The 25,952-nt window shown below is 46.3% G+C and overlaps 1 protein-coding gene across 1 annotated transcript in view; it reads left to right on the top strand.

Annotated features, from left to right (window-relative positions):
- The window catches only part of LOC140394919 (interleukin-6 receptor subunit beta-like), a 54,773-nt gene that overhangs the window by 25,678 nt on the left and 3,143 nt on the right, over nt 1–25,952 (top strand). The window contains exons 6-14 of the mRNA XM_072482109.1: nt 3,815–3,968; nt 5,191–5,273; nt 7,248–7,452; nt 10,420–10,605; nt 11,698–11,799; nt 16,803–16,949; nt 23,377–23,517; nt 24,827–24,923; nt 25,054–25,135. Coding sequence (XP_072338210.1) covers nt 3,815–3,968; nt 5,191–5,273; nt 7,248–7,452; nt 10,420–10,605; nt 11,698–11,799; nt 16,803–16,949; nt 23,377–23,517; nt 24,827–24,923; nt 25,054–25,135 — 1,197 coding nt within the window. The remainder of the gene's footprint in view (nt 1–3,814; nt 3,969–5,190; nt 5,274–7,247; nt 7,453–10,419; nt 10,606–11,697; nt 11,800–16,802; nt 16,950–23,376; nt 23,518–24,826; nt 24,924–25,053; nt 25,136–25,952) is intronic.

Genomic DNA, 25,952 nt, shown 5'->3' on the forward strand with positions numbered 1-25,952 from the left:
TCTGCGTGGGTTTCCTCCGGGTGCTCCGGTTTCCTCCCACAAGTCCCGAAAAGACGTGCTTGTTAGGTGAATTGGACATACTGAATTCTACCTCAGTGTACCTGAACAGGCGCCAGAGTGTTTTTCACAGTAACTTCATTGCAGGGTTAATGTAAGCCTACTTGTGACAATAATAAAAATTATTATTATTATGCAAATTCAATAATAACCTTAAGAATAAATATTTGATAAAAAGTTGAAGAAAATATTGAAAGAGATGTGGCAAAAGAGCAGGGAAGTGGAATAAATGGATTTACTCTTCAAAAGGGATAGTGAAGATTTGATGGGCCAAATGGCCTCCTCCTTGGCTGTACGTTGCTCCATCCAATATGGATTTGTCCATCTGCAGAATTTGGCACAGGCAGGGCTCGATGTTGTGTGATTTCATTGATGTATCAATGAGGAACAATACGACATTTAGCACTAATTTGATTCATGCTTATGGGGCTGCTAATTCCACAGATGCATTCTGCCGTATTATCCCGAGGGTATACACAGGCTTTGCTAGAAGACAGCATTCGTCCACTTGATGCAAATCTGGCAATTGTCGAGGCATCTGTGAAACTACCAACTGAGCCTGGGCCATGATCTGACACTGGCAGCGATGTTCGAGGGATCTGCCAACCCTTCAGATGTCTATTTGGAAACAGCAGTGCCAGCCAAGCCTCACACCATTATTCAATCATGGAAAATTTGGGAGAAGGAGCAGCCAAACAGAGATCTGAGGCATTGAGAAGATAGCTTTAAATCTAGTAAATCATACTAATTAAAATCCAGTTACTCTTTGGCAGAATATTAGCTGTTTCATTCCTATTCATTCCTTTGCGTTGCGCTGTAGACCTTTTAGGAATAGAAGGTATGGACAATAATGAAGAGGAATTCATGTTGAATCCTGCAGTAACAGCAGGTGTCTATAATCCATTTTCATAATTATGAAAGATAATTTTATGGAAACTTGACGCGAATCCCATGATAAGTGACAGGACTGTCAAGGTCATAGGACGTCACGTGGATTTGGCAGATATTCTAAGCCTTCTCTTGCAATGTTGGTCAGAAACATCCTGACTAGTCTGGGCATCTGGCTAGGGTGACACAGTGGCACACTCGTTAGCACTGTTGCCTCACAGCACCAAGGATCCGGGTTCAATTCCGGCCTCGGGTGACTGTGTAGAGTTTGTACTTCCTCCCCGTGTCTGCGTGGGTTTCCTCCGGGTGCTCCGGTTTCCTCCCACGGTCCAAAGAAGTGCAGGTTATGTGGATTGGCCATGATAGATTGCCCCTTAGTGTCCTGGGATCTGCAGGTTAGATGGTGTTATGGGGTTACGGGGTTAAGGCGGGGGAGTGGGCTTAGGTAAGGTGCTCTTTCAGGGGGTCGGTGCAGACTTGATGGGCCGAATGGCCTCCTTCTGCACTGATTCTCTGATTCTATGAAGATATAAAAGGTCAATTCAAGGTCAGTGGAAGTTGATGAGTTCAGTAGAGCAGTACGCTGGCTGGAATGGACTGCAAATGGAGTTTAGCAGGAAAGACGGTTGATCAGCAGTGGCAGACATTTGTGAAAATAGTTCATGACTCACAGGAAAGATATATCCCAATGAGGAAGAAGGATTGCAAGAAGGGAATAAATCAACCATGGTTAACCAAGGAAGTTAAGGATGGTATTAAACTGAAAGAAAAAAAACATACAAGGTGGCAAAGATTAGTGGTAAGCCAGAGAATTAGGAAAGTTTAAAACATCAGCAAGAATGACGAATAAAATAATAAAGGGGGAGAAGATAAACTGAGGGTAAGCTAGCAAGTAACATAAAACAATCAGTAAGAGCTTCTTTAAATATGTAAAAAGGAAGAGAGAGGTCAAAGTGAACAGAGGCCCCTTAGAGAATGAAACTGGGGAAATAAAAATGGGGAACCAGGAAATGGCCGCAGAGTCAAATAAATACTTTGCGTCAGTCTTCACAGTCGAAGACACGAATAGCATTCCAAAAATACTAAATAATTGAGGGACAAAAGAGGGGGAGGAAATAAATACAATGACTCACTAGAGGAAAAAGTATTAGGGAAACTAATGGGTCTGAAGGCCAATATGTCTCCTGGGCCTGATGGGTTGAATCCTAGGATATTAAAGGAAGTAGCTACAGATATAGCGGATGCACTGATAGTAATCTTCCAAGAATCTTTAAATTCTGGACAAGTCCCAGAGGATTGGAAAACTGCCAATGTAATATCCTTATTCAAAAAGGGAGGGAGAAAAAAAACAAGTAACTATAGGCCAGTTAGCTTGACATCTGTCATTGGGAAAATGTCAGACTCCATTATGAAGGATACAGTAACAGAGCATTTAGAAAAACGACCAGAACACATAGGAGCAGAATTAGGCCACTCGGCCCATCGAGTCTGCTCCGCCATTCAATCATGGCTGATAAAGTGTTTGATAAGGTACCGCACAAAAGGCTACTTAATAAGGTAAGATCCCATGGTGTTGGGGGTAGTATATTAACATAGAGAGAGTATTGACTAACTAATGGAATGCAGAGATTTGGGGTAAGAGGGGCATTTTCGGGGTGGCAACCTGTAACTCATGGAGTGCCGCAGGGATCAGTGCTGGGGCCACAATTATTTACAATATATATGAATGACTTGGACGAGAGAAGTGAATGTGCTATTGTGGATGACTCAGAAATAGGTGGGAAGGCAAGTGGTGTGGATGACACAAAGAGTCTACAGAGGGACATAGACAGGTTAAGTGAGCTAGATCAAAGAGCGATCCAGACTCTCTCTACAGATGCTGTCAGACCTACTGAGACTATTCAGTATTTCCTGATTTTGTGTGATGTCTGATTTGGACAAAAAGAAACCTCATGGGCGAAATTCTCCGGAAACGGCACGATGTCCGCCGACTGGCGCTCAAAACGGCGCCAATCAGACGGGCACCGCGCCGCCCCAAAGGTCCAGAATGCTCCGCATCTTTGGGGGCCGAGCCCCAACATTGAGGGGCTAGGCCGACGCCGGAGGAATTTCCGCCCCGCCAGCTGGCGGAAACGGCCTTTGTTGCTCCGCCAGCTGGCGCGGAAATGACATCTCCGGGCGGCGCATGCGCGGGAGCGTCAGCGGCCGCTGACAGTTTCGCACGCATGCGCAGTGAAGGGAGTCTCTTCCATCTCCGCCATGGTGGAGACCGTGGCGGAGGCGGAAGGGAAAGAGTGCCCCCATGGCACAGGCCCGCCCACGGATCGGTGGGCCCCGATCGCGGGCCAGGCCACCGTGGGGGCACCCCCCGGGGTCAGATCGCCCTGCGCCCCAGGACCCCGGAGCCCGCCCACGCCGCCTTGTCCCGCCGGTAAGGTAGGTGGTCTAATTTACGTCGGCGGGACAGGCAATTTATCGGCGGGACTTTGGAGAATCGAGCGGGGGGGCCCGCCAACCGGCGCGGCGCGATTCCCGCCCCCGCCGAATATCCGGTGCCGGAGACTTCGGCAACCAGCGGGGGCGGGATTCATGCCAGCCCCCGGCGATTCTCCGACGCGGCGGATGGTCGGAGAATGTCGCCCCTGATCCTAATTTGACAAAAGTTGTTAACTGACGAGGAAGGTTTTCTCTCAGAATGTACCTGGAGCCTCAAGAGAGGTTGTCGCCTCCTCCCTTCCCAATTACCTCAGTATACCGCCATGGGCATATGTCCATTCAAAACAGCGTGATAAATTCCTGGCAATTGTGACATCTTGGTTTTAGCAGCACTTGTGCTAGTTATTCTAAAGTTGTTTCCTTTCTTACACAGGTTCCTTTAGCAGTAATAAACAGTACATTCTTCAGACTGTGTAATCTCCTCCCTTATACTGAGTACCAATTAAAGATTCGCTGTAAGCAGAAAACGGAAACTAGTCCATGGAGTGAATGGAGTAATGAGAATACAGGCATTACGTCAGAGTGTGGTAAGTACAAAAATACTCCCAAGCTGCGGCAGTTGTCTCAACTTGTAATGTTTGATTGCAGATCACTGCTCCCAAAACTGCCATGTTTGTAATGGAGCAATTTAGATTATGGGCTGGATCCTCTGTTCCCCCAGCCGTGTGATTCTTGCGGTGCGTCGTTTGCTTGAAGCGGGATTCTATCCTCCTGCCGCTCGTCAGTGGGAATTCCCATTGAAACCCCCCCATGCTATCGGGAAACCCGCTGGTGGGACTCACTGCCTGTGGGGAAACAGAGAATCGCAATGGCTGGAGAATTCCGGCCAATGTACTTTTATGTAACTTGTCTTCATTCAACAACCTCATGACGCTTCGAGCATCGGGAAAGTGAGCCCAGACATTTACATTTTCTTTCTGTGCAGCTTTGGGATCCTGAGGCAATACCTCCCTTTTTGCATTTTAAACATAAGTTCAAATGTTTATTTAATGCAAAACATCTCCTTCCAATGCCTCCTTAACAATTGTAGTTCGTTAACACAGCTTCACATTACTTTCAAATCATTCTTGCAAAAACTATACAAGGCAATCCTGGTTAGACCACACCTGGAATACTGTGGAACAGTTTTGGTTCCCTTACTGAAGGAAACATATGCTGGTGTTGGAGGCAATCCAGAGAAGGTTCACCAAGTTGATTCCAGGTATGGAGGGATTTTCGTATGAGGAGAGGCTGAGGAAATGGGGCCTGTACTCATTGGTGTTTAGAAGAGAAAGGCAACGTTATTAAGACGTATCGGATTCTCAGACGCATTGGCAGAGTAGATGTTGAGAGGATGTTTCCCCTTGTGGGAGTGTCTAGGACCAGAGGGAAGAATCTCAGAGTAAAGGAACGCCCATTTCAGACAGAGATGAGGAGGAATTTCTTCTCCAGTGAATCGGTGGAGTTCTTTACCGCAGAGAGCTGTAGAGGCTGGGTCATTGAGTATGTTCAGGCTGAGATAGACAGATATTTCATCAGTGAGGGAGTCAAGAGCCATGGGGATAAGGCGGGAAAGTGGAGCTGAGGATTATCATATCGGATCAGTCATGATCTCATTGAATGGCAGATCAGTCGAAGAGCTGAATGGCCTACTTCTGTTCCTACAGCTTATGGTCTAATCCCAAATTGCAACTGTATTTGTACTTTTTGGTGTGTTTCTCATTTGCTGTACTTTTAATTGATTTGCATCAGCTTCTTTCTTGCTATTAGCTCCATCTCAAAAACTACAGATTTGGAGAAGGATTGAGGCCCCTGACTCAAATGGAACCCGTAGGGTCCGTCTAATGTGGAAGGTACTCTTTATTATTAATCATTTAGAACAGAGGTGCTCGCACTTCAAGTCAGAAATGTATCCTGACTCTTAGCAAGATTACTGCAACCTCCGCTGTTTGCATTTTGATGTTGTGCATTGGTCTGAAAATATTTCCAAAGCCTCTGGGCTGGATTCTCTGTTTCAGCAGGTCGAGTGCCCGCTCGAACAGAGAATTCGCGGGAGGTTTATGGCCAAATAATCGGTGTCGACCCCTCACAAATTCCGGATCTAGTGAGGGGCTAGCAACGGCACCGGGTGAAACTCCTGGTTCCCGCGCCGAAAACAGCCGGAGAATGGGCGGCTCCCTGGCCGCGCATGCTCGCGGCTGACGGCCAGCAGCGGTTGCGCCATACAACATGGCGCCGGTTGTACGCAGATCCGACCCATCATTCCCGATCCCACAGGCCATCCCCTGGCCACCCCCCACCAGTCCCCTCCAGCCATCGTGGAAGCCCCCCCCCACCCCCCCCGGCCAGCGGCACGGATCTGGGCCGAGTGTGGTGACGCTGGACACAGTCCGCAGCCGCCATGCCGGGTTCCCGACTGCTGAGACCACACGTGTCCCGCGGCATCGGGAACTCGGCCTATCGGGGGCTGAGCATTGCGGGAGGACCTGCCAATGACGCGTCAACATTGTTGCAACGGCACACGGTGTACAACGTGATTATGCCATTTCCAAGCGGGTGGAGCATGGCTGACCGCCGTCAAACCGGCGCCGGCCCTGATTTGGGCGTCGGAGTGGAATCTCTGCCTGATTGCCGATTACAATATCGGCAACGGAGAATCCCGCCCAAGTTATATGTAATCCCCCTACCTATGCAATGGCAAAATTCAAATTCAAACTCTCAAGTCAAAAAAGTCTAGATAGGAAGTAGGGTTTGATTTAAAAATAATTGTCATAAAACAACAAAAATACAACAAATCAAATTAGGTTTGTAAGCTAGCATGTTGTGAATTCAACTGTTCGACCTAGAGCTGTGCTACACTTTCAATAAGGAGTTATTCCTAACTTTGCTGCCTTGGCAGTAAGCAGATGGAAGGGATTACCTGCCCGGTGTAAACCCACCTGATTTTCATCTTTTGGTTTCCAGCAATCTGCTCCACCGCGTTTCTGTGCTGCTGTCAAAGTTGAAAATAATGCTTCATGCTTTTTCCACTGATGTGAAAAATCTGATTTCAGAGCACAATATTAACGGGATATATTGTAAAGGTTTTTAATGTGTTCTTGCTAGATTTTGACTCAACATATCCAGTCAAGATTATGCGCAATCCCAAGTTATCTTAGCACATTTTGAAACTCTTTTCCGACATTGCTATAGACACTCGTGGCCTGATTAGCCCCCTTCTGTGCTGGAAGGTTCTGTGCTGGAAGGTATTATGATACCAAAGAACTTGTTAACGCTCAAAGTGAGGTAACAACTAAAATAGGCTGTGGAACAGAGATAGCGAATGAAAGTTTTCAAGCAAATATTGCTGTCAACTTTTCACTGTCATATCATCTAGAAAAACCTCCACTTAGTGTTGTAGTTATGCCATTAAACTTGTTTTTTTAATTTAGAGTACCAAATTATTTTTTTTCCAATTAAGGGCAATTTAGCATGGCCAATCCACCTACCCTGCACATCTTTTTGAATGAAATGAAAATCGCTTATTGGCACAAGTAGGCTTCAAATGAAGTTACTGTGAAAAGCCCCTAGTCGCCACATTCTGGCGCCTGTCCGGGGAGGCTGGTACGGGAATTGAACTGTGCTGCTGGCCTGCCTTGGTCTACTTTCAATGCCAGCGATTTAGCCCAGTGTGCTAAACCAGCCCCTTCAGGTTGTGGGTTTGACAACCCTTTTGGGTTGTGAGGGTGAGACCCACGCAGACACGGGGAAGTTATGCCATTAAACTATTGCACCAAACTGAGTGATACTGTTAACTCACCATTTCACCTTGACCATTTTTCACACAGCCACTGGAAAGGAACGTAGCAAAGGGAAAAATCTTGGGTTACAGAATCAACCTGCCTGTGCCTGAGGCCGAGGTGTACAACACTTCTGACTTAGAGTGCAGCTTCCGCCTGCCTGATGGAAACTACAGAATTCAAGTGGCCGCTTACAATTCAGTGGGAGAATCTCCAGAGGCTCTGATTATCATTCCTTCGTCCAACGAACTAGGTAATCCAAACCACACACCATTGTCTAGGCAATAGCAAAATAAATATCCGTTCAATATGGATTAGGTCTTTGCAGAAAAGAAATGTCAAACACACAGCGCAGGAGGACATCACCTTAAAGTTAAACTTAAATTGTGAACTTTGATATTATGCTGATGGATTGTGGTGGATTGATGTATGTAAACAGTAGAGCAACTGACTAATGCATGAGCATTATTCTGATTTATTCTGATTTGTCATTCTCATGCGACAGAAAGAATAATACCCGTGGAGATTATTCATTTGTTTTTGTTGGTGACTGTCCTCAATTTTCAGAGAATTTCATAGAACTTACAGTGCAGAAAGAGGACATTCAGCCCATCGAGCCTTCACCAGCCCTTGGAAAGAGCACCCTACCCAAGCCCAGACCTCCACCCTATCCCCATAACCCAGTAACCCCACCTAGCCTTTTTGGACTAAGGGCAATTTAGCATGGCCAATGCACCTATCCTGCACATCTTTGGACTGTGGGAGGAAACTGGAGCACCCGGAGGAAACCCACACGGACATGGGGAGAAAGTGTAAACTCCACACAGACCGTGACCCACGCCGGGAATCGAACCTGCGACCCTGGAGCTGTGAAGCAAGAATGCTATCCACTGTGCTACCCCTCCATCCAATTGTATTAATGGGTGATATTTTCTGCCCGCAGAGGCAGGTCGGCATTGGTCGTCCGCAGGGTCCTTTGGTCCCGCTGATGTCTTCGGCGTTCTGCGTGGCTCTCCCGACCCGTCGGCAGACGTCGCCTTTGGTGGGACTGGGAGCTCTCAGCCGGAAAATCCCACTCAGTATGTTTGTTCAATCAAATAATCTGTTTGTTTTTGGAACAATTTGCAATGGAATTCCAGTTTTCAGGTTGAGATGATGCATGTCTTTAAAGATTCACAACTTAACAAGAGTTGCTGCTGTCTCAATGATGCGGGGTTGGTGAGAGGAATAGCCACAAGACAGAGGGAAGAGATAAAGTAAATGAACAAATTGGAACTTATTTTATTTCTCATTGGTATCAATTATTTTCCGATTCACACCAGGCGTAAATCAAACTGCCAATGGTACCAAACCTTTGAGGAAAGGTTACAGGAGAAAACGGTGGTGGTTAGCAGAGTAAGCAGATCAGTGGCAGGTTGGATGCGATGCAGAAAGTTCTTAAGTGACATGTCTTGAGGGGAGAGGAAAACAGTAAACCCTACACAGCCGGATCCCCAACTGAGTGGAGGAATGGGGAGGTCGAGGGATGTAGATACCTATAATCTTTACAGATTGTAAAAACAAATGCAATGGTGTGCCGCTTAACATGGAATCCGAGCCTTCGCACCATGAGTCAGATGTATTTAAGCAGACAAACAGGGGAGGTAGGAGCAGGTTAAGTCTGTTTGGTATATCGCTGCGATGCCACAAAGTAATTTTGGAAGGTGAGAGATCTTTAGTTTTCTCTATTCGCTCAAGGTGGGCCATGTAATTGCTGAGAGTGGAAGACTTCTTGCAGATTGAAGCTCCGCTCCAATAATGACTTTCGCTGCAAATTCCCTTCATTTCCCAATGCAGCCACTTCATGATCTCCCCGCAGTATCTTACCAATATAAATTGTTATGGGCCAGGATTTAACAACTCCAAAATGTATAATGGAGTCCACCTGACCTATAACTTTTTATTGATTTTGGTTAAGATGGGCATAAGAGCCTGTCTTTTGAGTTTTATTCAACAGAGTTCTTAGGCGCTTTTAATGAAAAAAACAAGCTTTATTCTAAGAATTTAGTTAACATTTGTATAAACACACCCAATAAGAATTTTATCAACTACAAAGATAAATACCCCACACAGCTACAGTAATCTATGTATAACCCTTAGTAAACTCCCCCTTAACTGTTCCAATTCAATAACAAAATCCAAGTAAAACCAGCACACAAAATTCTTACTGGTATAAGGCTTGTTAGTGATACTCTGAACCCTTTTTCAAACAGCAGCTTTGAATTCCTTCCAGAAAGCAATTATTTATTTTAAGTTATCAAGTAGTCGGGAACAGCTTTCAAAATGAAGATCGAGAAACACTTGAATCAAGAAAACACTTCTTTCAACCTGTGCAGTTCAAAACCAGTCCAAACTCAAAGCGAAAGTAAAACTCGGAGCCACAGCCCAGCTCCACCCACACAATGACATCACTGAAGCCATGTGATAAGACCAAAACATTTCTTAAAGGAACACTCCCATGACAAAATATATAACGAAGTGAGAACTACATTGTGGGGCTAAATTGAATAGAATACATTTAATATGGGGCTGTGAAGCAGCCAGCGAAAGAGCAAGTTTCTGAAATAAATACTTGCATTTATGTAGTACCTTGCACTCCCTTGGGACACCTCGAAGCCAATAAAGTGTTGTCACTATGATGTCTGAAATTTGGCAGTTAATTTGTGCAGGTCAATGTGATAATGTGGATAATCAGCTTGTAGTGATGTTAGCTAAGGAATAAATATTGGCCAGGCCGCCTGGAAAATTCCCCATTTCATCTTTGAAATAATATCATGGGATCCTCTCCTTCCACCTGACAGGAAAAACAGGGCCTGGATTTAAAATCTCTTGTGAAAGGTAGTACAATTGACAGTGCAGCACTTCCTCAGTACTACATTGGAGTACTTTATCCAGGTGGATAAAGTACAATAATGCTCCAATACACAATCCCACATGTTCCAGAATACAATTGCTTGAAATTGAGAATCATATGCAAGTTTAAAACCTTAAACCAAGGAAATTAATTCTTTGCTACCGTTAGAGTAAATATTCTGATTGCACGCTCCTAACACAAACATCATTTAGTAGTTGGGGATCTCAGGACACTGTGGAGGCATCAATGATTTATCCAATACAAGCAGATAGCAAACTTTCATAGGGCAAAATAATCACTACAGCTTTCTCTAAATTATATGAACAGAGTTTCCACCACTGTCCCACGTTGTTGCTTCTTCAAATGGCAACAGCAGCCTTCTGATACAATGGGAGCCCCCCGGCATGACGGTAACTGGATTTGTGCTTGAATGGTGTGCGGTGTCTGAGGACGTTGCCTGTAATATCACCTGGCAAAATGTACCTGCCAATGATACAAGAGCAGTTGTACAAGGTAAGTAAGCGAATATAAAATTCTTGGGTGAATTTGATTCGCCTAATAGTGATTAACTTGGGTGCCTTGGTGAAGGACCATGAATCTATAGTACAGGCCACCACCAGAGTTAATTATGCTAGTAGAAGACAAGAAGCCGTAGTTAAAAGGTGGGATTGAAGGAGTTAAATAGCTCAACAGTTTTAAAGTCCTGGACCGAGTTTCCCTGGCCCCTCTATGGCGGTTTTCCCCATGGTGGATGTGGCAAGTCTTTCAAATGTCCATTGACTTGGCGGGACTGGAGGATTCTGCCAGTGGGAGTTCCAGCCCTGGAGTTAAGAATACGAATGAAAAGTCTGTCTGTGGTTAGATTAAACAGGAATCCTGTTAAAATTAAGAAAAAAGGGCAGCACGGTGGTGCAGTGGTTAGCATTGCTGCCGAGAACCCGGGTTCGATCTCGGCTCCGGGTCACTGTCCGTGTGGAGTTTGCACATTCTGCCCGTGTCTCACCCCCACCACCCAAAGATTTAAAAAAATAAAAAATTTAGAGTACCCAATTAATTTTTTCCAATTATGGGGCAATTTAGCACAGCCAATCCACCTACCCTGCACATCTTTGGGTTGTGGGGGCGAAACCCACGCAAACACGGGGCGAATGTGCAAACTCCACACGGACAGTGACCCAGAGCCGGGATCGAACCTGGGACCTCGGCGCCGTGAGACTGTAGTGCTAACCACTGCGCCAACATGCTGCCCCTCCCCTACCACCCAAAGATGTGCAGCGCAGGTGAATTGGCCACGATAAATTGCTCCTTAATTGGGAAAAAAGAATTGGACACTTTAATTTTTTTTTTAAATGTCAAAATGATAATGTAATGGATGGAGGATCAAATTACCTTTCAAACCATTGAGCGGGATATTCTGGCCGTTCTCACGGACGGAATGTTCCGGTCCCACTAATGGTGACTCTCGCCGTGGCGGAGGGAACGAACAATGCGATGTGGTCAGCAGATCCCGCTACTGGCCAGGGGGAGGGCAGAAACAGTAAAGGATTAATGAGAGGGATATTTTTGTGTGAAGTTGTGCTGAAATGTGGTGAACTTCTTTTCCAGACAATATTGAGCCAATGCGTCTCTACAATATTTTGCTTTACCCACTTTTCGATGGCTTACCAGGCATCCCAGCATCTACTCAGGCCTATTCAAAAGAAGGCGGTAAGCACGATGAATAGAATTTTGCCATTTTGTTTTTGTACACATTATTGGATTTTGTCGCAAAAATGGTAAATCCACTGTTTGTAATGATCAAGATGATACAAGAGTGAAGGTTCAATGAAAGTTGAAGTATGGAATTAGTTGGCAATGTTAATGGATTAGCATATCTGCTATTTCCTGGTAGGCATTTCTCTGCATTTGAGATTGTAAATCAGCCCTGACGTGAATTTGATATCCTGAATGTAGGTGGCAGAAAGATTTCCAATCGCTGACCATCTATTGTGCCTCCCATGCACCTTCTGCCCTTATTCTGCCAGGAGGCAGAGCTCATGGGTTTGGAAAGTGCTGCCCAGGAGACTTGGCGAGTTGCTGAGGTGAATCCTGTAATGGGTATATGCTGCTGCCACTGTGCGTACGTGGTGGAGGAAGTGAATGTTTAAGGTAGTGGGTCGGTTGCCTATCAAGTGCGCATCTTTGTCTGGCATAGTGTCGAGCTTCTTGAGTATTGTTCGAGCTGCACTCATCCAGGCAAGTGGGGAATATTCAATCAGACCCCTGACTTGGGCCTTGTGGATGGTGGACAGGCTTTGGGGGGGCCGGGAAGTGAGTTACTCGCTGTGGAACTCTACCCTCGAACCCATTCTTATGACTGATGTATTTAAATAGCTGGTCCAGTTAGGTTCCTGGCCAATGGTGACCTCAGGAGGTTGATGATGGGGGAGTCAGTGATAGTAATGCTGTTGAATGTCAAGTTAAAATATTTAGCTTCTCCCGCGATGGAGATGGTCCTTGCCTGGCATTTGTATAGTACAGAAGTTTCTTGCCACCTATCAGCCCGGGCCTGGCTGTTGTCCAGGTCTTGCTGCACAGGGCACGGACTGCTTCAGTATCAGAAGAGTTGTGAATGACATTCATCAGTGCATGTCCCTGATGTGTTGGGTGCTCTGGATCCGTGGAACACATACAGGCCACCAACACTTAAAATAGTGCAACACTATTTTATTAAGTTAGAAACTGTTGAACATACTTTCACTGTGGATTAACACGATGTTAGATTAAACTAAAGACCTATGCCTACCCTAACCAGTCTATGCACTCAGCACATGGTGAAGATCTGAACGGTAAGCTGGAGAGTAAGCTGAAAGCTCTGTCCTTCTGAGGGGCTGCATCCCGAATGAGAGGGAAAACTGATGCCCTCTGTCTTTATAGTGAGTGTGCTCTAACTGGTGATTGGCTGCGGTGTTGTGTGTGTTGATTGGTCATGCTGTGTGTCCATCAGTGTGTGTCTGCACCATGATATACTGGTGTGTATTATGACAGTCCCCACTTCTGACCATATGTTGGAGGAAAGATCAGAGCTGTAACAGTTGAAGATAGTTGGGACAGTATCCTGAGGAACTCCTGCAGTGATATCCTGGTTACCAGAAAGAAAATGTGCCAGAATTATATTTTAAAGCTGCAATGTAAATCTGGTTATTCACAAACAATTGGCACTGTCCTACCTTCCTTTCAAAACCACCATAAAGCCCAACTCGTGACCCACTTGTTTCTGGAGCAATTGCCATGTTATATGGTGCCTTTATTTCAATGAAGGAGTTTCACGTGGCAATTATAAAACGCACCATGACACTTAGGCACATAAGGGGATATTAGGTCAGGTGACCAAAAGGTTGGTCAGAGAGGTAGGCTTTAAGGAGAAAGAGAAGTGGAGAGGTAGGGAGAGAGAATTCCGAGGTCCAGCCAACTGAATTGGGGTCCAGTCAACTGAAGGCACAGCCACCAAGGATGGAGCAACAAAAATTGGGAATGCACAAAAGGCCAGAATTAGAGGAGCACAGATATTGCAGAGGGTCGTGGGGCTGGAGGGGATCAGGAGACTGAGAGGGGCAAGGCTCCTTCACCACGTCCATTGCTTCCCCAAGATGCTGTCAATTCCCAAATCCATGCTCCTATGCCTGACAGCTCTTCACTTATTATCAGAAAATATCTGACAGCGCAGACTTGATAATGAATGTAAATTCCGGACAAGCTTCCATAACCCAGCAAAGGGATGTTGAAAGAACGGAACAGCAGGGAGCCTGTGGGATGATGAGGATGCTTTCTGTGCTTTGAAAATGAAGTGGCTCTTCTAAATCATCAGGCAATCATTACCCATTTTTAACACTTTAATATTTCTATGAAAAAGTTGCAAGAACTAAGGCTGGCCAGGTTCCTAATAATCTAATTCTGGGGCAGCAGGGTGGCGCAGTGGGTTAGCCCTGCTGCATCATGGTGCTGAGGTCCCAGGTTCGATCCTAACTCTGGGTCACTGTCCGTGTGGAGTTTGCACATTCTCCCCGTGTCTGCGTGGGTTTCGCCCCCACAACCCAAAGATGTGCAAAGTAGGTGGATTGGCCACGCTAAATTGCCCCTTAATTGGAAAAATAATTGGGTAATCTAAATTTTTTTTAAAAATCTAATTCTGAAACTTGATAGAAATTGGAAAACTCTATCTTGCCCATGTGGCTGAAAGACAATTTCCATAATAAAACTTCTCTTAACTTTCAAATAACCCGTCATTTGATTAATTTTGAGCTAAATTCAAGCAGCCATTACAATTTCCGAAGAAAAGGCTTCACAAAACATAACTCGAAAATAACAGAATAATGCCTGTGAATGGAAACTGTCCTTTTCTCTTTTTAAGAAGACGAGTATCTTGTTACGACCAGCCCCATGTGGGGCTCCCCTAAAGTTGCCAATCCGGGCGCGACCCCCCCCAATTTGTCACCGTCCTGCCAGGGTACCCCCCAAACTGTTACAAACACGGGTGAGGAGAACTGGCTCCACTGTCTCTATTCAGCACCCTTTGCTGGTAGCAACAAAGGGATTCTCCGGTTGAGACACTAAGGGCGGGATTCTCCATTGTCCGACGCTGATATCGGGATCCGGCGGAGAATCCCTTCTGCCGCCCAAATCGGTGGCGGCGCCGGTTCGACGCCGGTTTTCCAGTCTCCGCCCCCTCCGAAATGGCATTGTGCGCCGCATGCCATTCGGAACGGCGTTGGCGCGTCATCGAAATACCCTCCCAGATGCTCCGCCCCCGATGGGCCGAATTCCCGACTGCGCGGTTGACGTGTGGTCTCAGCAGTCAGGAACGCGGTATGGTGGCCGCGCCGAGCTCAATTTTCGACTGACGGGCGATTCTCTGCCCATTCGTGATTCCGGTGTCGCTGGATGGAGAGTCCCATCCTTCATCTAACCAGGTTCCTTTTCCCTTAAATACCTTTTCCAGATCCAATAGTCATGTTTAAAAGGGAACCAATTTAACCCGATTCCCTTGAGTTAAGATAGAGTAAGTTTATTAACAACCAAAAGGGGAAGGAGAAATTGTAAAACATGTATACCAACTTTTGTACGGTTTAGAAGTAAGAATTGAGTCCAATAGTGAGTAAGTATAAATAAAAGGTTATACAGAACAGTCCTTGACTTGCAAGGAGTGAACATTGCAGCCGTTACAAATTGACTCCAGTGTTGTTGCCTTCCAAAGGCTAATAGTTGGTTCTTCAATTCAGGTGTTCTGTGGCTTGGCCAGGATATTTCGGTTCTTGTTTCCAGCTGGGACCCTTTTTGCAAGCTGGTTGACTTCCACAGTCAGAGAGAGAGAGTTTTAATAAATATTCCTGAAAAAGATGGCTATTTCCTTTTTGCAATGGCGTTTCTTCTGGTAGCGTATCCCATACCTTCAGTGTGGAAAATGGCCAGCTGCTTTTCCTCACAGTGCCTTCACACAGACAGATTGGCAGGACATGACAGGCAGGCAGGCAGGTCCTGGGCAGCTCTCTTGGCTAGCTTTTACCCCCCTCTTTGTATATTTCAACTGGAAATGCGGAATGCACCATCTGGGCAATTACACCCAGGGTCTTCAAGAAGAGATAGTCATTATGTTCCTTTGCCTTTACCGGAAATGGCAACCGGTCTCTGGATGCTTTTAGAAGTATCTTGAAACAGGAAGAGGTTCCATTACCCCTTAGACAAATGCTCTGGAGCCATTCCTGTCAGTGGCTAACTGTACATTCACAGCCATCTTTGTGGTTTGTGTCCATTTTTATATATAAACGCTGGTCTTTCAAGTCCAATTTTTCCATGTGTATATATTCCATGTTTTTTTTCTCCATCATCACAACAATTTCCTATTCAGTTTCTATGTGTGAATGTCAGCTGAGAACAGGGGTTAGAGTCAGCTGAGATGTTCCCATGTCAGATAGTCTTTTAGATGCGCACTTGAAGGATGTCCACTTGGGCAAAGTAACATTCATGGAATGGTCCCCAGCAAGGAGTGAGGAAGGGAAGGTGACTACAAGAGGATGTCAGAGGCTCGGAATTTTGCAATGTGTAACTCGCCAAATCCTGTGCACCATCTCCAGAGCGCAAGTCAGGAATCTGATTAAATGCTTTTTCTCTTCCTTGATGAGTGCGGCTCTATATTACTGAATCCGCTCAACGCAATGAAGGATGAAGCCACCCGCTTGATTGACAACTCATCCACCATCTTAAACACTCACTCCCTCCACCAACAGTTGACGGTGGCAGCAGGATGCAGGTCTACGAGATGCACTGCAGCAACTCATCAAGGCTCCTTCGGCGGCAGCAACCTAACCCATGACCCCTACCACCCAGAGGAATAAGAGCAGCAGGAGCCTGGGAACACCATACACTTTCCCCTCCAGATCACCCAGAATTGTGACTTGGGACCAAATCGGCGTTCCTTCAGTGCTGCTGGGTCAAGGTCCTGGAATTCCCTCCCTAACAGCACTGTGGGTGTACCTACAGTGGTCACCAGCAGTTCAAGATGGCAGCTCACCACCACCTTCTCAAGGGCAATTAGGGATGGGCAATAAACGCTGGCCGAGCCAGCGTGGGATCTGACCTTGCTCACATCCGCTGAATGAATAAAAACTATTGGCAGAAAAAGTTGAGGGAAAATAACTTTTAAAAGGGTTCTCACTGAGCTGTTCACGTTACAGCTCCCCAATGCGGTCCCACCATTAGACTGACGCAGATCTGGAAAACCAAAGTACAACTTGAGTGGGACGAGCTTCCAATTGATGATCGGAATGGCTTCATCAGGAACTACACACTATTGTACAAGAATAAGAATGGCAAGCTACATTGTAAGTGAAACCAATCATTTTAGTTACAATTAAGGCAAATTAACTTTTATGGCTCCATTTCACTCAGAATCCGCTGCTTTCACTGCCTCTGGTGCATTTAATGAAAGATTTTGCAACTGGAACAGCCTGAGAACATCATTGTTTTAGCGGAGATATTTACTGCAGGCCCATCAGAAAATAAGAGTAAAGTAAGTAATTGGCCGTTAACCTCTTGACTCCCCAGCATCACGTTTATGGGGTACCCCAAAGATGCGCTGGTGTATCTCTCTAGGAAGTTCCCGTGTAAGGGTTTACTCGACAATTGCCCAGAAGCGCTAACTTCCTCTGGACAAATGCGCTGGCCTGGGAAATAGCCGACAGAAGTGATTTAAATTGCTAACTTTGGACGGTTCTGCCAGTTTTATCCTGGTAGTTATTCTGCATGAGTAAGAGGGGGAAAAATCACTCCTCACTCCAGAGTAGCTATTTTAAAGATCTGGACCCAGCCTCGCACAGGACACCCCTGCTGTCCCCGTCCCCCACTCCCCCCGCACACATACAGAACCCTCACGGCGCCCACCACACCATCCCCACTCCCCTGGGCCACCCTGCACCCCAGCCCAGGCCCCCTCCCCCTCCGGTGCAGGTATCTCACTCCAGACTCCCCCTTCCAGTGTAACTCAGTCTGACCCCCACTCCCAGTATGACCTGATTTGACTCTCATCCTGGAGTGAACCCTCCCCTTGCAGTCTGCCTCTGACCCTCCACCCCTCCCACACTGACCCGGACTCACCCCCATCCCCAACTCCCCCGCCCCACATACTCCTTGATCGACCTCCCCACTCAGCTCCGACGACCCCCTGACACCCAGTCCCCCCCACCCCGGCGTAACCCCCCATCGCGGACTAATCCTCCCCCTCGCGGATCCCCAGACCACTATCTCCTGGTCAGATCCCCCCTTTCCGACTACACCCCTCCCATCAGATCACGACGGCCCCTGCCGGTGCGACCCGTTGTGATCCCCTTCCCGGATTGCCCCCCCCCCAGTCTGAGCCAGCCCCTTCCTCCCAATTCAACTCTGCCCAATCTCCCTCCCGGACTGCGACCCCCCATCTCTCCCCCCGCCCCCCCCCCCCACCAGGCTGAATCCCCACCCCCCCCTCCAAGGCTGACAGGCCCCTCCCAGATTGGCTGTTCTATTCCAGATTGACCCACCCTCTGGTCCAACACCGCATTTCCCCCACTCCAGTCTCTCATCCCCCAGTAAGACCTCGCACTTTGGTCCTTCCTCTCCAGGACAGACCACACCCATCCAAGACTGAACCTCCCATCTGACCTGACTTCCCCTCCTGGTAGACCCCTCCTCTCAGACGGACCAACCTCATCTCCTGGATTAAGCCCAGCCCCTCCGGCCTAACTCACCTCTTCCTGGACTACCTCGCCGCCCCCCCCCCCCCCCCCTTCCCCAATCCCCCACTCCAGTCTGACCTGACTCCACCTCTCGGTGTGACGTGGTCCAACCCCCCTCCCGGTGCACTCAACTCAACCCTCCTCTTGGACTGAAACCCCCCCCCCCCAGATTCCCAAGACTGGCCTACACCCTTCAGACTGTTCTCCCGTCCAACCTCCCTCCATGCACCGACCACCCCACGTCACTCTCAGACTGATCCCCCTCCCTTGTCTGAACCCCAGCCTTCCCGACTGACTCCACCCACTCTGGTCCGATACCCCACACCTTCCCAGACCAATGCCATCCCTAGACTGACACCGCCCACTCTGGTCCCACCCGCGGACAGCTCGCCCCACTCCTTTTAATTGTCTCTTGAGATGCCCCCTGATGGCAGCTAGTGCCATAAAAAGGGGGCATTTCTTACCTTCCTGCAGCCTAGTCAGTTAATTCACGTGGGGGACGAGCTTCGCTGCTCCTGTCTTACCCAGTCTGATTGAGGAAGTTTGGGCGAGACAGGGGCTTCAGAATCCCAATGTGGGTAAGTCCGTCAAAAGTGGCAACCCACCAGAGATTGTCACTCTTGAGGACGTTACGGGCCAAAATATTTGTAGAAGGCAATGTTTTGGCCACAATTTGCACAGCGTGCATTATATAAATTATATTGCTCCAAAGAGTGACAAGTTGCCAAAGCTTTTCACAAAATTGAGCAACTTCATGTATGAATTTCAGTGCCAGTATGACATCCGGTAAGTAAGACATACTTCTCAATGATTGGCTGATTGAATCAAACAACATGTTCCTTCAGTTGTTCAGCTTAGGCAATGTACGGACCATGCTCGGCCAGCTCACGGTACAAAACCCAAAACAAAACATCTGTAGTAATTAGCTGTACTTCCGTGATTGGGCAGCACTTGCTGAGCAATCCCGAGTGCGCCAATAGCTACACTAACAACCAATTTAAGGTCATCAGTCGAGCTCGTATGTAGCTCATTTGCATTTGCTAGAAGCGACATCAGGAGGGCTAGAAGGGGTCATGAAAAGGCATTGGCAAATAGGGTTAAGGAAAATCCCAAGGCTTTTTACACTTACATAAAAAGTAAGAGGGTAGCCAGGGAAAGGGTTGGCCCACTGAAGGATAGGCAAGGGAATCTATGTGTGGAGCCAGAGGAAATGGGCGAGGTACTAAATGAATACTTTGCATCAGTATTCACCAAAGAGAAGGAATTGGTAGATGTTGAGTCTGGAGAAGGGGGTGTAGATAGCCTGGGTCACATTGTGATCCAAAAAGACGAGGTGTTGGGTGTCTTAAAAAATATTAAGGTAGATAAGTCCCCAGGGCCGGATGGGATCTACCCCAGAATACTGAAGGAGGCTGGAGAGGAAATTGCTGAGGCCTTGACAGAAATCTTTGGATCCTCGCTGTCTTCAGGGGATGTCCCGGAGGACTGGAGAATAGCCAATGTTGTTCCTCTGTTTAAGAAGGGTGGCAGGGATAATCCCGGGAACTACAGGCCGGTGAGCCTTACTTCAGTGGTAGGGAAATTACTGGAGAGAATTCTTCGAGACAGGATCTACTCCCATTTGGAAGCAAATGGACGTATTAGTGAGAGGCAGCACGGTTTTGTGAAGGGGAGGTCGTGTCTCACTAACTTGATAGAGTTTTTCGAGGAGGTCACTAAGATGATTGATGCAGGTAGGGCAGTAGATGTTGTCTATATGGACTTCAGTAAGGCCTTTGACAAGGTCCCTCATGGTAGACTGGTACAAAAGGTGAAGTCACACGGGATCAGGGGTGAACTGGCAAGGTGGATACAGAACTGGCTAGGCCATAGAAGGCAGAGGGTAGCAATGGAGGGATGCTTTTCTAATTGGAGGGCTGTGACCAGTGGTGTTCCACAGGGATCAGTGCTGGGACCTTTGCTCTTTGTAGTATATATAAATGATTTGGAGGAAAATGTAACTGGTCTGATTAGTAAGTTTGCAGACGACACAAAGGTTGGTGGAATTGCGGATAGCGATGAGGACTGTCTGAGGATACAGCAGGATTTAGATTGTCTGGAGACTTGGGCGGAGAGATGGCAGATGGAGTTTAACCTGGACAAATGTGAGGTAATGCATTTTGGAAGGGCTAATGCAGGTAGGGAATATACAGTGAATGGTAGAACCCTCAAGAGTATTGAAAGTCAAAGAGATCTAGGAGTACAGGTCCACAGATCACTGAAAGGGGCTACACAGGTGGAGAAGGTAGTCAAGAAGGCATACGGCATGCTTGCCTTCATTGGCCGGGGCATTGAGTATAAGAATTGGCAAGTCATGTTGCAGCTGTATAGAACCTTAGTTAGGCCACACTTGGAGTATAGTGTTCAATTCTGGTCGCCACACTACCAGAAGGATGTGGAGGCTTTAGAGAGGGTGCAGAAGAGATTTACCAGAATGTTGCCTGGTATGGAGGGCATAAGCTATGAGGAGCGATTGAATAAACTCGGTTTGTTCTCACTGGAACGAAGGAGGTTGAGGGGCGACCTGATAGAGGTATACAAAATTATGAGGGGCATAGACAGAGTGGATAGTCAGAGGCTTTTCCCCAGGGTAGAGGGGTCAATTACTAGGGGGCATAGGTTTAAGGTGAGAGGGGCAAAGTTTAGAGTAGATGTACGAGGCAAGTTTTTTACGCAGAGGGTAGTGGGTGCCTGGAACTCACTACCGGAGGAGGTAGTGGAGGCAGGGACGATAGGGACATTTAAGGGGCATCTTGACAAATATATGAATAGGATGGGAATAGAAGGATACGGACCCAGGAAGTGTAGAAGATTGTAGTTTAGTCGGGCAGTATGGTCGGCACGGGCTTGGAGGGCCGAAGGGCCTGTTCCTGTGCTGTACATTTCTTTGTTCTTTGTTCTTTGACATGCGTTCATACTCAGGGAGCCATTCTCTGTTAGCAAAAGGAACATGTTCAATCCTTGCAAACAGGGGCTGGTTTAGCACACTGGGCTAAATTGCTGGCTTTTAAAGCAGGCCAGCAGCACGGTTCAATTCCCGTACCAGCCTCCCCGAACAGGCGGCGGAATGTGGCGACTAGGGGCTTTTCACAGTAACTTCATTTGAAGCCTACTTGTGACAATAAGCAATTTTCATTATGACTTAGCCGGGAGCTTGGAGAACCAATAGTTTTCCGTCGCTCCCTCCATGGCAACACAGTATAAATTTTTGTGATTGTTTGAAATTTGGCATTCTTGTGTTTGTCCTGATGAGTGTGAGATGAAAAGCTTTGATAACATGTCTCTCTTTTCAGCAGTATTCAAGATCGGTCCTGAAAAGTGACTGTAATAATTTATATGAACAACGAGGAATTTTGAGAGAATTCTTAGCTCTATTTGAGACTCAATAATCAAAATTTTTATTGAGCAATGTGGAGAAGGGTTAGGAGGAATTAATTTCCATTGCAGGCAATCATTTACCATAAGAAATGGCTGAAGTGGAGAGAGTTGCACATTTCAATGGAACACGGGTTGAAGCAAAGGAAAATATTAAGAATGTGTGTCAATGGGAATAATTTTAGATTGCCCCTGCATGGATGGGCTGAATGGTTTCCTGAATGGTCTGTGGGGTGGACTCAATTCTGCACCTCCTCCCCCAAGAGGAACTTTTGTCAAATAAATGTTAAAACGTTACCTTCTTGACTCAGTGTTTAGTCGGCCGTTGGGACGTGACATTGTCATTTACAAGGAGGTTCCCACACTTCCAGGCCTCCCATGCCTGAAGTCAAGTAGGAAAATCTGGTAGGATGAGGAAATGTGCCAGTCATATGGTGCAAATGCCCCCTGCCATCTTACCCCAGTAAAATTAATCACAAGGTCCAAGAATACTATAGACAGGATTGCTCCTCCTGCCATCTTACAATTAAAGAGATATAAAGAACATTTTCTTACAATTATCAACAGCCTCCCCAAACAGGTGCCGGAATGTGGCGACTAGGGGCTTTTCACAGTAACTTCATTGAAGCCTACTTGTGACAAGTGATTTTCATTTCATTTCATTTCATTCATTTCATTTCATTTCATTTCATTTCATCAGACCTGCTCATTTTAAAATCGGGCATTGCAATCATGCTGATTAGAAAATCAAGGATTAAGGTCTTAATCTAACCCTAATTAATGGACCTCTGAAGGGTTAATCCCTCTGTATTTAGATATTGGAAAATTATGGGAACAACTTTGCAACACCAGCTTAAAGACTTCATGTGCGTCAATGTGTGTTGGCTGTTTCTTTTCTGTTTCTAATACCTAGTTATTCCCTTGACAACAGAAGCATTTTTAAAAAAACATGACGTGTGTTCAGATACCAGCTGAATTAAAGTTATATACTACAGGAGCCATTTGGTTCCACTCGGAAAAACTAGAACCCGAGGGCACAGACTCAGACTGAAGGGACAATCCTTTCAAACTGAGATGAGGAGGAATTTCTTCAGCCAGAGGGTGGTGAATCTGTGGAACTCTTCGCCACAGAAGGCTGTGGAGGCCAAATCACTGAGTGTCTTTAGGACAATGATAGATAGGTTCTTGATTAATAAGGGGACCAGGGATTTTGGGGAGAGGGCAGGAGAATGGGGACGAGAAACATATCAGCCATGATTGAATGGCAGAGCAGACTCGATGGGCCGAATTGCCTAATTCTGCTCCTATGTCTTATGGTTCAGTTGGAACTGGGGGCCTGATCTTCCCTACCTCAGCTGCACCTTCCTGTACCAGCCCCATCTCCCCTGATTCCTTTCATGGCTATTGGCTGAACTCAATGACTGAGCTGCCATACTGCTCTGTGATAGAGAATTCCAATCATATATTTATTCTTCCAATGACCATTAACCAATTGTCACGTTTCTTTGGTTTTAAAACTGTCTTGGACTTAAGATGATTGCAGGTTTTCTAACCGTTGATTTGGAGGCTTGTCTGGCGAATTTCTTTGACTCCAACAGATGTATTGACCTTCTCTCCTTCGCAGCTGTTGTTGTAAATGGATCTGAACACAGTTATGTCCTTGCTGGTCTGTCGGCAAACACGGAGTACAATGTGAACATTGTGGTCTCCACAGATGGAGGGAGCACTACTGGCTCCAACCTAGCCATTGCTACCAAGACGCTTGGTAAGAATTGTAACTAGAATGCCAAGATCTTTCATCGTTCTGCGAGTTTTAAAGTGAATATATTACCCTGGAGTATTGTGTCACGTTTTAGATCTCCTTACTTAAAGAGGGATATACTTGTGTTGACAGCCCAAGGTTCACGAGGCTGATTCCTGGGATGATGAACTTGTCTAACGAGTGAAGGTTTAGCACGTTGGGCCGATACTCATTGGAGTTTCGAAGAATGGGAGGTGAAATTATTGAATCATTTAAGGTTCTGAGGGGGCAGGACAGTGTAGGCACTGCGAATATGTTTCCTCCAGTGGGGGAATCAAGAACTAGGGGAGCACAGTTTCAAAATAAGGGGATGAGGAAGAATTTGTTCTCTCACAGCATCGTTTGGATGGAGGCTGGGTCATCGAATATATCCAAGGCTCAGGTAGACAGATTTTAGATTAACAGGGACTCCAGGGTCATGGAGGACAGGCAGCAAAGTGAACTTAAGGCCTCAGCCAGTAATGATGGAATAGAGGGCAGCACGGTGGCGCAGTGGTTAGCTCTGCTGCCTCACGGTGCCGAGGTCCCAGGTTCGATCTCGACTCTGGGTCACTGTCCTTGTGGATTTTGCACATTCTCCCCGTGTTTGCGTGGGTGTCACCCCCACAACCCAAAGATGTGCAGGGTAGGTGGATTGGCCACGCTAAATTTCCCCTTAATTGGAAAAATTGAATTGGGCACTCTAAATTTATTTTTTAAAACTTTAAAACAAAAATGAATGATGGAATAGGGTTGATGGGCCGAATGGGTATCTCCGGCTCCTATTTCTCATGTTGATTTCAATAAAAAAACACAGCACATTTCTTGAGCTTTCTTTCAGTATTTTACTGAATAAAAGCATATTAATAAAGCGTTACTGGTGCATAATGATGGGTTGAATTTAATTGCTGCAGGATATGTCCTTTTTGTTAGATTAGTACATTTGATGCCATTTATGTGAAAGAACTACAGAGATAACAAAGGATGAATGTTGGGTGAAAACAAAGACCGCTTTGTAGTCTATCCGACTACAATGGGGCAAAAATAGCTCAGCGATTCTTCCAATATCTCAGACAGGTTTTATGCACCATCACTACAGTTATAAATGGGGTGGAAGCAGGAACGAAGCACACCCTCGTTCACTTTTAGTTCAGGTGCCCTGTAATTTACAAGGCAGTGTTTGCTCAGGGTAACTGGTACTCAATGTGTGCATTTCCATCTGCTGGTTTTGCAGTATGAAAAGTTGTTATCTTTGTGTTTTGGCATTAACAACTGCTACATTTACCATTATCAGATGATGGCGAAATTGAAGTCTTCGTATCGGTCATCTTTTTATTCTCTCTGCTCATGGCACTGATTTCCATAGCTGGCTGCATCTACCAGCGACGCAGGTAAGCAGCAGCGTCATGTTTCAACTTGTAAGAATGTTTGAACTCTGGTAGGCAGAGCATCAGTAAGAGAGTTCTGGAGGCATCGAATTAAAGCAGCGTTCTCTTGTCCATTTATCTCTCAAATCCGCAGGATTAAGAAACATTTCTGGCCCAGCATTCCGGATCCTACAAATAGCACCCTTGCCAACTGGATACCGAAGCAATTATGGGAGGTAATTCTTCATTCAAAGTTACAAGCAATTTTTAATCACAAAAGAAATAGCAGCCTTGATGATTCTACACAGACAGTGCCACAAAAAGAACAATACCCCTTCAGAGTCGCGGAAAAAGCCACAGTAGTTATAAAAATCCAGACAAACCATGATAGTATAGCTCAGGCAACTTACTGCACGCAAGATTAAATCATCTTTTTTTTTAAATTTAGAGTACCCAATTAATTTTTTCCAATTAAGGGGCAATTTAGCGTGGCCAATTCACCTACTCTGCACATCTTTGGGTTGTGGGGACGAAACCCACACAGACACGGGGAGAATGTGCAAACTCCACACAGACAGTGACCCAGAGCCGGGATCGAAACTGGGACCTCGGCGCCGTGAGGCAGCAGGGCTAACCGACCGCACCACCATGCTGCCCTCTTAAATCACCTTCTTAATTGTCTTCCTGTTTGGAGCTTCAGGTGTAACCTTCACAATGGAGCTGTAGCAAAGAACCAGCATAGATATGATGGGCCAAATGGTTATCTTCTGTACTTCTATGGTTGAAATTGAGTTTAGGCAGTGTTGCTATGGAAATGGCACTGAACAAGTGCAGATTTTTGCCGGTGGTATCTGAGGTAGCGACTGATGACCCAATTTTAAACCATCTACTACTGCGCTCACTATTGTCTTAAGTCTACTAAGTTGAGGAGATGATATTAGCATCAGGAGACATTATTACAGGATGTGGGTGATCCAGGCACAACCACATTTATTGCCCATCCCTAATTCCACTGAGCAGCTCTATCTGATTGCCTTCTTGAACTGTTGCTGT

The sequence above is a fragment of the Scyliorhinus torazame genome, chromosome 18 (assembly GCF_047496885.1).
Source record: "Scyliorhinus torazame isolate Kashiwa2021f chromosome 18, sScyTor2.1, whole genome shotgun sequence".
NCBI lineage: Eukaryota > Metazoa > Chordata > Chondrichthyes > Carcharhiniformes > Scyliorhinidae > Scyliorhinus > Scyliorhinus torazame.